Source organism: Protopterus annectens, chromosome 13.part0, assembly GCF_019279795.1.
Source record: "Protopterus annectens isolate FY-2018-M chromosome 13.part0, PAN1.0, whole genome shotgun sequence".
NCBI classification, from domain to species: domain Eukaryota; kingdom Metazoa; phylum Chordata; order Ceratodontiformes; family Protopteridae; genus Protopterus; species Protopterus annectens.
In genome coordinates this window covers 856,445,940-856,458,078 of record NC_056747.1, presented here as the reverse complement: position 1 = coordinate 856,458,078, position 12,139 = coordinate 856,445,940, and the positions used below count along the sequence as shown (strand labels likewise).

The window sequence follows — 12,139 nt, the reverse complement described above, 5'->3', positions numbered from 1 at the left end:
TGTTTGCTCATTGTTCTAGCTTTGCTGGACTAATGTGGCTTGTATGTGAAGCAAGTTGGAATGCTTCTCTGTGACTACTGTGTGAAACCATTATTTTTTTATTACAATCAGACTTATGGGTTGTTCACAGTCAACAAATGGCTATAACTAAACCAGTAAAATCCAAGTGGTGAAGTCAAATGTAAAAATCACAAATGACCATAACTGCTGGATGGGGTCAGGCAATGTGGAGATGAAAGTGTGACTGATCCTCTTGTTGTTTGATAAGTTTAATCAGTCAATCTGGCTTTAAAGGGCATGTGAGATTTATGTGATGTAATTTGGTATACTTTACTGTGGTATTGTGTATTTGTATGAAAAATACATTATTGTAACAATTATTTTCTTTTCTTTTTTTTTACCATAGTCAGGCATCTGAGATTTACACAGCCAGCAAAGTGTCTTTAAGTGCTGAATATGTAGACTGTCTGTGAAAGAAAATGACCCTGTTTTCATAATCAAGTTAAACAATCATTAATTTCACTTAACAGGACTATTGTGCATTTCTGTAAAGCAAGTTGAAATATTTTACTGTGGTCCATTTTTTATATTATAATCAGACATTCAGTAAAGCACACAGTCAGTAAAATGGCTATAGTAGATGGTATTTGAGGCCCAAAGTATATAAACGGGACCCCCCCACTGCTGTTTGATCACTTTTATACAGTCACTGATCTGGTTTGGCAGGAGCAATGTTATACAATATATTGTATTTGCTGAAATTCAGCATGAAACATTCAATGATGTGGCATATGATTGTACGTGTATTCATTTGTGGAGTTGTACCATGTGTTTAACTCATTACATCCGAGTGATGCCTCCAGGTACATCTGCAGTTAACTCCTACTGATGCCTTTAGGTGTCAAATATTGCTTGTTCATATTTGCATCAGTAATTCCAAAACAATGCTATGTACAGGGTTTTAAAATATTTCATCTTAAAGCTTACACAATGACAAACTCAACTGGATTAATATTTGACCTCTCTTTGCAGGTAAATAGATATTAACTGTTGTTTTTATGATATTAATTTATATAGATATAATTTTCACATTTTTCTAAATATCTCAACAACAAAGTAACACAGACAGCACTCCTTAGCCTCATATGAAAGCTCTCATGTAGATGAATAAGATGTTGTTGACAGTAGGTGTGTAACTTGAGTGGTTGCTGAGATATTTTAAGTTGTTTACAAAGTATTACAAATGTAATAGTTACTGTGTTTACTGTGACTTATAAATTTCAGTTTAAGACCTAGAACCTAAAGAATGCTACCACTATAAAAATAGTTTGTGCTGAAGAGTTTGCCATGTATACTTATTTCATAACCCCTATGGTTCCAGAAATATGAACATTTGAAATGTGAGGACATAATTTGATTTTGCCAAAAGGCTTAAGCTCCACCTATTAAAAGTTACATTGCAAACTTCCTGAGCTCCACTGGAGAGAATGAGCTAAGAGTAACAAATAGGCCACAATTTATTTCACTTTCTATCACAGACATATATCAGTATTTTACATAATAAGTGGCTAACTTTGGTGAGCTTAGCAAACAATATGTGAAAGCATCTGATGACAGGCGAAGTGGTGCAGTTCTGTGGTTAGTTTCTTGACTATTCCTTCTGTGTGAAGTCTACATATCCTCCCCATGTCTAGGTGCGGTGCAGTGGTTTCCTCAAGCACCCCAAAGACGTGCCATACATGAAATGGAAAGCAAACAAAAAACAACTAGAAAATATCCACAAGAACTTTAATAAATAAATTTAGCCCTTTCATCTTTCAAATGAAAAAATACTTCATCAGAATGAATTGAAAACATGAACTTCCATGTGTAAAAACTATCAACCAGCACCACCTGACTATAGAACCACCAATCACATCATTTAATATAATTATGACTCATTTTCAGAACACTAATAAGGGAAATATTCTCATTTAGTCCCAGGAATTCAGCTACTAAAATATTTGCCAGTGTAATTCCCTATATAGGAGTCTGTTACTCCATTCACATCTTTTAGTACTCTTACTAATAGAGTATAAATGTTGATAAACATGCTTCTTAATTTGCTTTTCTGTTTTGCTTATATAAAAAGCACAGCACAATATGCAACTTGCAATATATACCAAACCCAATGTGCTGCAATTGAAGTGCTCATATATTATATGACCCTTCCTTACTTCACCAATCCAGTCATGATACCTTTTCAAGTATATATAAATTGGAGTTGTTTGCAACTACCATAGGTAAACATCCCTGAAATGTGATAATTTAACTTCCTATCAGAATTGGACACAATTCTGTTTGTTTCAGATTAAAGTCCCTTTTATATACAAAAAAAGTGTTTCTCGTAGACAACACCATGCAACCTCCAAAAAGGAGAACATATGCCAGTAATGCTTAATAATGTTTTGTATGCTAAAACTGTCAAGGGAAAACCTTAGATGCATGACTCTACTAAACATAACATCATTCTTAATTAACTCCCTTTCCTAGGTTTTATCAAAATTGCTACAAAAGTATCCTTTCTTTTTAATCTTACCTCATTGCTAACTTCTTCAACAAAATTCTCTGCATATGCTCTTTCTGTAAACATCTGCTGTAACACTACCATCTCCTCAGTAAATTCCTTATCCTCTGAGATCATTCTAGATAAGTAAACAAATTGGTCTTTAAAAGTATTATATTTCATCCAGCCAGAGTTATTGCTTTGAAAATGTGCATAGAAAGTTACTATAAGTTTTCTTCCTAAAAATATTGGAATCTAAAAAGTTATTTTTTCTCTAGGTGAATCATAAATACATTTAAAAAATCTGTAATACCTTTTACTTTTAAAAATGGAAACATATTCCTCTAATTGATCCATACTAGCCATCAAAATAATACATTTATTGTCCAGGTAGTGTAAACATAAATCCATACATAGACTTAAATGGTTTCCACATAAATCTTTTCCAATAATATCAAACTAAATTGGCAAAATAAGTGCAGCCTCCTCACCCATCACCACTCTTGACTTTTGCTTATAAAATTCTCTTCTGGATATAAATTATTATTCAACACAATCTCCATAAATTCACACATCAATTTTTGTGGGAATTTAACTTCATTTCCAATATATTATCCATAAAACAGCTTAGGCCTACACCCTGTGAAATCACTGTGTACAAATCTTTGATGTGGGCCATATCCAAAATGGTGTCTTTAGTAGTCACTCTAGTCCATAGATGATCCAAAAATACCAGGATTACCCCAAGACTGTAGGAACCAAATCTAAAAATCAGTTTAACTTTTTATTGATAAAAACTGCAAAGGTTTGAGTTCTACTACCTCTAAGAGAAATAATGGGCCTGAACAATAACTCTTAATCTACCTTATGGGTTTTTGGAATACAAAACGTATATAGAGAAATCTGTGATGGAACCATTAAAAATTAAATTTTTTTATTAATTCTTCACTCCCTAAGAAGCTCTTCTTCATATAAATCAATGTTTCATACATGAAATGGAGTTCATCCAATTTGCATGTATACAAGCATATAGTGTGAGAGAGAGAGAGTGTGTGTGTGTGTGTGTGTGTGTGTGTGTGTGTGTGTGTGTGTGTGTGTGTGTGTGTGTGTGTGTGCGCGCGCGCGCAAGTGCCACAGTAACACATCTTATGAGATACCTGGTGTCAGTCGGATTAGTGTCAGAGTGTGTGTGTGTGAAAATTTTACCATTTTTCTGTGAACACACACATTATTGATGGATACATACATAAATATTCTAGGTAGCAGTAAAAAAAGAACAGTTAACAAGTAATTATCTTTTAAAAGTTAGGCATAAAATGCTTCCTAGAACATCTAGACTCTCAGAGCTTCTGGGAGTCACCCTCCCTGGCTGTGTAAATGGATTTTGGCACAGCCTTAGTTGGCAGGAGTGTTCCATCCACAGCCTCTACCCTGTGCTCTATCTAGACTATAACTGGCCCTGGTCAGAAGTGTGCACAGAAGGTCTCTGTCTTGTGTGGAGCCTGGGGACATCATGTTTCTTACTCCTTTAATTTTCCTCCTAATCAACCTCAGACATTTGCACAGAAAGTTAGAATAGCTTGCTTAGGGGCAGTGCGTGCTCAAGGAGCAAGAGATTGGAATACATTACTGTTATTATTTCCACTCAATCAAAAATTAGATGTATTTACAGGTAGGGTAGGGTAAGGAAGCACACTATGTGGGTTTGTGCATACATGTTATGGCAGCAAGCTGAACTACTTTACTGTGGCCATTAGGTCTTTCTCTCTTATCCCAGTTTGACATCAGAAGGCTACACAGACATGGCTGTTTTTGGGTGTAGCAGTGAGTAGGCATGTTGCATATATGTATTACAGCAGTAACTTAATAAATATGACTGCAGCCATTTGTTCTTTAATTTCAACTCAGTCTAACACCAGAGGGGGTACAGAAGAGGTGGCTGTCTTTTTATGGGTGGATGGGAAGGCAGACAGTATTCCCAGATATGATTTGCATTCTAGCAAGCATCGGTCTTCTCAGTTTTTTTGAAAAGTACTGTTTTGTCAGATATGAATATTAAGTGTTGGGCACAGCTTGTTAATTCCATGAACTTATAAGAATGAATTTCTTTCCTTTGTCATAATTTTTGTTAATGTCATCACCAGATTAAAAGGATGGGGGGGGGGGCGATAAAATGCACCACAAAGCATCTAGAACCCATTCAGTTATTCCTGTTCTTTCAGTGATGTCTTTGTCACTCTGCTTGTGTTGAAAGGATATAGAAAAAAGGTTTAATATAAAAGTGCTTTCTTTCTTATGGTTGGATAAAGTGGTTGTAGTTTGCATACAACCTAAGCAGGTATGAAAAAAGCAGTAGTAAATGTTTGATTCTTTCTCAATATTTATAGCATTTAAAAAGAACTATAACATGATAGCATAGTGCTTCTGGTAGCAGTTACAAAATTGAATAGAATTTATAAAAGTTAGAGAATGTAAGGTCCCACAGCTATATTTATGCCAAGTTAAGGAATCAAAACGCTTGTATTTGGGTACTGCAAACGTGTGTCTAGCTCATTTGAAGATGAGAAAAAATGGCAGCTGTTTTGTCAGATAGTCACCTTAGCTTGTGTCAGAAGTTGGCTCTAGCCAGCTCAGTTGTTGTAAGGGGATAAAGCCCTGACTATGACACAAACTGCCTGGGTCTGATTTGGATCTGTGACACCTATTGGAGCTAGCTCAGGATGGGATAAGAGCCTACTTACCTCTCTTAGAAGGGAGATGGATGCATGTCCAGTGTATGCAGACTTGAGGAACCCAGAGAAACATGTAGTATGCACTTATGCCAGGAGGGAGTTTTTTTCTGGGTTTACCTCACTCACAGAAATGAGAGGCAGTTCAGTGGTAAACACATTGCACAGCTGTCAGGAAGAGTGCACACTGGGCATATGCAGAGAGTTAATGCCATAAGGAGAAAATCCTGGCGCCTAAGTGGATGACGGCACCAGTGCTGGTTTGCTTACATGTTATCCCTAGGGGGGGGTGAAAGGGCTGTAGAGCTGTGACTCCAGAGGGAATAAACAAGCCAAATGAGTGGCCAGGAGGGAGGCTTCATTGCCAGTGGATGACTAAACCAAAAAAAAAGTGACATTATTTTAAGTGGTAGACCATAAAGAAAGACTAGACACTAAAACACTTGTAATCCAAACCAAATAATACTTAAACTATTATAGTTGTTTTGGAGACCTGATTTATACAGGACTGAACAATAAAAATGAGTCCTTGTTTGGTAAGACCATAAGTCAGCAATGGCAATATAAAAGTTTTAATGGGACTGCCTGGTCCACCTAGTCTAACTTCCATATTTGTTAGATATGTGTTTTATATTCTGTGCTAACCAAACAAATGTGCTATTAACTGTAATCACTTGTATATGTATTACTAAGGTTGGGTGTGAAAGGATAATCCATTTAACAAAAACTCTTTTGTTTCTGTAGCCTAGTGCAAGCAAACCCTGAAGTTGCCATGGATTCGATTGTCCATATGACTCAGCACATTTCGCCCACTCAGCGAGCTGAAATTGTGCGCATTCTTTCAACAATGGACTCACCTGCCTCAACGTAAAGAGAAAATCATCCTTTCTAGTTTGATCAGTGTTCTGTCTAGAATGCATCTTTTCCCTGCACTGCTGGAAACAATGTACTGGAATATAACAACAGACTGAATGGATGGATTGCCCAAACAGTTGGATTCTTCTAGCTCAGTCAAGTATTCTTCAACTAAAAGGCAAACGAGACGGAGAATGTACTTATTAGAAGGACTCTCTCAAAATCATATGGTTGAATTAATTTATTTAATTAACAAAATGTAAATAATGCACTGTATTAAAAGGCTGTTTGACAGCCTTCAGGTACTTGAAAAGTATTTAATACACTGATGTCTTGAAGACAAGTTTAGGACCTTTATGCTGTTTTAAAAAAGCCTTTGTGTATAATGTGTACTGTTTTTAATGCTTATCAAAACAAATAGTTGTAAAAGTAAGGCTACTCATATTTCCAAATACGCAGATTAGAGGAACACTAGCCCCCTTGTATGAGTGTTTTACCATATTTTGTATAATTATCTGTGGGTTATAGCCAGTCAACTGAAATACATGGCATCCCCCTTCCCTATGGCCTTCTAAGACTATCCTGTTTTGTCTGTTTTTAGAATTTAGCACAACACTAAACCACTTGTATGTCTGCTTTACCATATTTTGTGTAATTAACTTTGGGTTATATCCAATCAACTGCTGTACATGGCCTCCCCCCTCCCCTAAGGCCTCCTTAGACTATCCTGTTTCATCTTTTTTTAGAATTACTTCATTTGTTTAATTTCCTGGCACAAAGACCAAACTACTGTAATGTTATGCACCAGCATTTTTGTGTACTGTTACCTACTGAACATCTTGGTCTTACTGTATATGTAGAACTGAAGAGAACATGCAAAGAGCAAGTGATCATCAGTAAAAGGAGAGAGGAATTGACTGAAGAAGATAACTGGATCCTTTAGACCTGCACTAAAAGTACTGTTTCTGAAATATACAAACATTTGGAAAAATCAATACCACATTCCAGGGTTGGGAGACTAACTCATACATGTAACGCACAAGTGTCTACAGTAAATATTGCTTACTCATCTATCATACTGTAGTAGCCTGCCTTGAAAAGGTACTGGTGTTAACCTAAAAGCCTAGTTTTCCAAATATGCAAAGGACTATGAAACTGAATGAGCTGAAGTCTAAGAAAGCAGACAGAATCACTGGAATCTGTTAGTAGTAAGCAAGTATAAATGTGTAAAATAATTTCTAATACTATAAGTTATGTATGTATTTGACCAAAGCTTTATTTTTCTTAAAATGAATTCTGTGAAATGCTTCTGTGGCTTAAAAAAATAAAATGTGGAAGTCTTTAAGTATAATTTAATCTGAAATATACAGAGGAACACAAGGACAAACTTCTAGTGTGCTCTGTAATAGAAAGTGCCACAGTGCTGGTTTGTGCCAGTGCTGCACTAATTGGATTGTACTTCAAGTATTGTTTAGTTTAATTTTATTTAATAACCCATATATCTATTGTTTCTGTTATTTTTGTTAAATAACACAGGTGACATTTCAAACAGGCTTTGAAGAATTGTTCCACAGTATTGTTAAATTTTAATACAGTGTGTTTTATCAGCAGTACAAAGAAGAACATGCAACTTTTTGTTTATGCGCCTTTGTGGCTTTGAGCAGTGGATAATTAAGTGGTTTGTCCAGCACCAGTCACTGGGCAGTAATGTTGAAATCTACAGTCTTTCTGTTTGTGACTGATGATGTTAGCATCATTTTTTTGTCTGTTTTTTTGCTTTGGTTAGGTATACAAAACAAATCACAGTAGCTATATATTGTTCATAGGTTCATAGGTGTGTACTAGGCTGATGGCCATGGAGCCTTTACAAGCCTAGCCCATAAAAGTGCCCTGGCATCGTGCTGCCTGACATTAGTTCCCAGTGCCTCTATCAAGTAGAGTCACTGGAGTGATCTCTGGGGTGAACTTTCTATTACCCATACACTCATCAAGAGTTTTCTTGAAGAGAGACAGTAAGGTGCTCTGCTTGACATGTATGGGCAGTTTCTGGGTTATGAACCTGTCCCTCCAGCATGTTCTGTTTATTGTGGTAATGAGGTTGAGGTCTCTGGAGCATGTGTGTAGAGGGATTGGGATTTCTTTAGATGTAGCATTTCTAACAGAGCTGGGTCAAGCATGGCTTTGTAAGTCAAGCAGAGATCGCCTCTAAGTAGGTGGTATGAGACAGAGAATAGATGGAGTCTTTTGAGTCTGTCCATGTAGGACATGTGTTTAATGCCCAGGATCCTCTTCGTGAGGTACTTCTCTGGCCTCTGCAGCTGTTGCAGGTTTCTAGTGAGTTATAGTGCTCAAATTGGATAGAGTTAGTCAGGCATGGTAGTTAACTTCATTCCTGTACTTTTGAGTTTTTTGAGGAAGTTTCGGACAGTCAGACATGGGTGTCCATTGAAAGTTCAAGGACTACAATTGTGAATCTTGAAACAGCAAGACTTCAGCTATGAATTGGGGGTATATATACTAAATCTGAGATTGCTGCATTTCAAAGTAGTCTCTGTAATCCAAATTACAATGATTTTTGTGGTACATATAAATAGGGGTGTGGGTGGCATATATTCACATGTAAGGTGGAATGCATGGGAGTGAAGCCCGTCATGCAGACATGCTAAAGCATGATGTAATGGAGAGTTTTACAATTTGGAATTTTTTTGGTAGCATCCTACTTTAATTTCTGAAGTGTTGGGACTCACAGTATGATGTCTCACTATTCTATTTGGAAGCCTTAAGAAACTTCTGCTCAACTTGTTCAACTACAAGGTGATGTCCACCTATATGTTTCCAAATATTAATTCCATCATTTGAACTACCTGTTCAGCAGCTGTCATGCTGTGTCCCTGTGCAGTAAAGCTATTCTGGTATGGTCTTTGAAGTCCTCTGTGTTCTTTACAGACAGCTGTGGTCTTGCATCTTTATTGTTTGAGTTACCCAGTGAGGTTTAACTTTTGTTTTCTTCTGATTCAAGATTAAGGAGCCTTCTATATTTTTGTGCATAACATAATTGACAGCACAAAGGCAAATCTGACATGGCTGACTATAAGCACTAACTTAAGTACATGAAACAAAGTACTGGCCAGCTTATGTGGCACCTTCTTGAATATTCTTTCTGATCATAATTCACACACTAAAACTGACAGGAAAATAATGCAAATGTCATTCAATGATGGCTCTCACTGTTACATTTCAAAATGTTCTCAAACTCTGTACTGATTTCCAATGATCTCTCCTTTTCCCTTTTTCACAAATACTGTTGCATTCATTACAGAACTTGTAATAAAAAAATGGCAGAATATGATGGCATACTGTCCATGTTTCTAACTACTTCTCCAAGGCTGCCTATAACAAAGAAGAGTTGTGTCTCGTATCTAAACTTGCAGCACACACAGCTGCAGCATGTTTTACAGATCACACATTTTTTCTGGCCTAGCTTCCTTAGGAATAAATGTGTAAAATACAGAAATCCATTCTGACACTTACATTTTAGTATTCTGTCTCTGTGTCTGTATCTAAACCACTATAAAAAGGCCTATGTCTCCTGCAAGGAAAAACAAATCGCATTTACTGTGCAGTTTCTGTGCTTCATCATCTTCTGTTGCCTCGCTATGGAAATGTGATTTATTAATCACAATAACAAACTCCGTGATGGTGTAGGGACTTCAGAGATCATAGTGTCATGTACGCTGACATCTATGTCATGTACACTGACATCTAAAGTATTCCTGTCCCATTAATACACTGGAATATTTATGTTGTACTGATCTCCCCACTCTTTCTCTCAGAATAAAAGATGTTCCATTTTTTCTGCCATGGCTAACAGCCAGCTGCTGTCATCACCTCTTCACTGCCAAGAAGGCAGACCTGTTCTCTTACTGTGGTAAACAGTGCATATCACAGGCATCTTTAGGGCAGGCATTTAAAATATTGAAGTCACTCAAAGAAGTTCCATAGTGCCAGTCATAATTGCTATCATCTAAATCGTTGGACTTCATCCTGAAATGAGTTCCAACAGCTTATCAGGAGTGTAGCTAGTTAATAGGCTCTCTCAGTAAAGGCTGGATTACCTTCATTATTTCTTTAAAGTGCCCGAGAGGCTGTATTTTCTTTCCCAAGTTCTCATATGTTGTCCAGTGTCAGCACTTTATGTCACAAGTTCACCACTGAAGATGGTGACAAACTTCCAGGGGAAGTCCTTTACAGAAGGAATTGATCTCTTCCCTCACTTTTATGTTTTCTAGATTCCTTCCCTGTATGTGTTTGTGTGGGGGGAGGGGCACAGTAGGCAATGTTTTCAGTTTGGAATCCCCCATAGGATTCCTCATTGGGTGACCATTTAAAAAGTATGGGAGAGGCCACTGGGTTTTAGTATCATGTAGTTATCAAAACAAGGGCCTTCATATCCTAATATATTGATTTACCAGAGTCCTTGTTACAGCTGTTGTCTCCTCTTGTAAATAAAGTACCCTAAAAGATTAGAGGATGTCAGCAAAATCACAATCAGTGGCACTAATTAAATGCAGAGTTACAGTTAAATATCTTAGGAAAACGCATTTCATCTTTACATAACTTTTTTTGCTGGGAGAGTCTGTAGTCCCTTGAATAGCACCCAGTGTTGTCTGTGGCCTCCACACCCCAACATACTAAATAAACTATTTTTGAGATTGTTGTACCTCAAAGTAATGGAAGTGCTTAGTTTTGTTGTCACCCGACCTCAGAAACCGAGGGGGTACTTGTCTTCGCTGTAAAGTCATATCTTCCATCCATAGCAGTTCTATGCTTGGATCTGTTTTCCACAAAGGAAAACACAAGTCTCCCAGTTTCTGTCATCTTTGCAAACTATTGGGGTTTTCTTTTAGATAGAGTGTCCCTGTTACAGGAAGGTAAGTTAAACTACACCTTTATTGTGCTCCTCTTGTCCAGAAAAAGCAAATTGTTAAGGGCTCCCTATTGAAATGTTGGCAGTTGTAATGCCAAGTGATGACACTGAAAAAAAGAACCAAAAAGACAAGAGAGGAGATAATCTTGAACATTGCTCTTCTCTCTAACTTTTTTTACAGGATGGAAAACTCCCTAACCCCTACCCCTGAACTTATAGATACCAATTCTGTGATCACAGTACCTCGGAGGAAAGGAACTATTTCAAGAAATGGCTCAAATTTGGTATATGCAAGTACTCTTTTTTTCAGACATTCAGTCTCTATGTTTTGGGACTTACTTGCGTGGGTCATGACTTTTCAAATTGTTACCATTGTTAAATTTAATTACAGTACTGCTCACTTGTACAAAGTGCAGTAATATGTACAGTTTATGATTGTCTTCTAGAAGCAGTAATGTAGTTGCCACCATGTTGCTCAGTTTAAAGTTATACTATCTTAAATGTATGGGTCTTAACACTCATCATAGCCTGTCAGGGCAAACGGAAAACATTGCCCCCCACAACACACATATATTGGGTTTTCTTTTTTTTTTTTCAATAATTTTTATTTATTCTTTTCATCAATACAGAATAGCAAGTAAAATGCAACAAAGAGAGGGAACACATATGTACAATAAACTGTTGTTATACATTGAAAGTAATACAAAAAGAAGTAAAACAATCAAACACTACTATCTACACTATATACATAGATGCTTTCAATATTCAGGAGAAAGGGTGTTACAGTTCAGCAAGGGTTATTGTGAGTAAAAATATAAACGAGAAAAGGAAAAAGAAAAAAAAACTTTTGTGAGTTATGAATATGAATTGTTATGAGACCTCTAAGTTGTAGTTAAGTATGAATATTTGTGATGAGCTAAGCAAGAATAATATTAAAAACTTGTTCCCATAACTTCCTGAGTTTAATATTTTTGTTCCCTTTGTCGATTAGTATTTTATGGGCTAATAGATGTTTGGTCACCATCATTCTAAAATTCTCCCAAGAAGTGTTAGTTGGGTTAAGCCAATTGGTTGCTATATAAA

The 12,139-nt window shown here is 36.6% G+C and overlaps 1 protein-coding gene across 6 annotated transcripts in view; it reads left to right on the top strand.

Moving 5' to 3' along the window:
* ACACA (acetyl-CoA carboxylase alpha) overlaps positions 1-7,764 on the top strand; it is a 2,143,878-nt gene extending 2,136,114 nt beyond the window's left edge. For all 6 annotated transcript variants that reach the window (XM_044054575.1, XM_044054578.1, XM_044054576.1 and 3 more), the window contains one exon: positions 6,019-7,764. In XM_044054575.1, the coding sequence (XP_043910510.1) occupies positions 6,019-6,145 (127 nt within the window). In that variant the 3' untranslated portion in view covers positions 6,146-7,764. The remainder of the gene's footprint in view (positions 1-6,018) is intronic.
* The last annotated feature ends 4,375 nt before the right edge of the window (positions 7,765-12,139 follow it).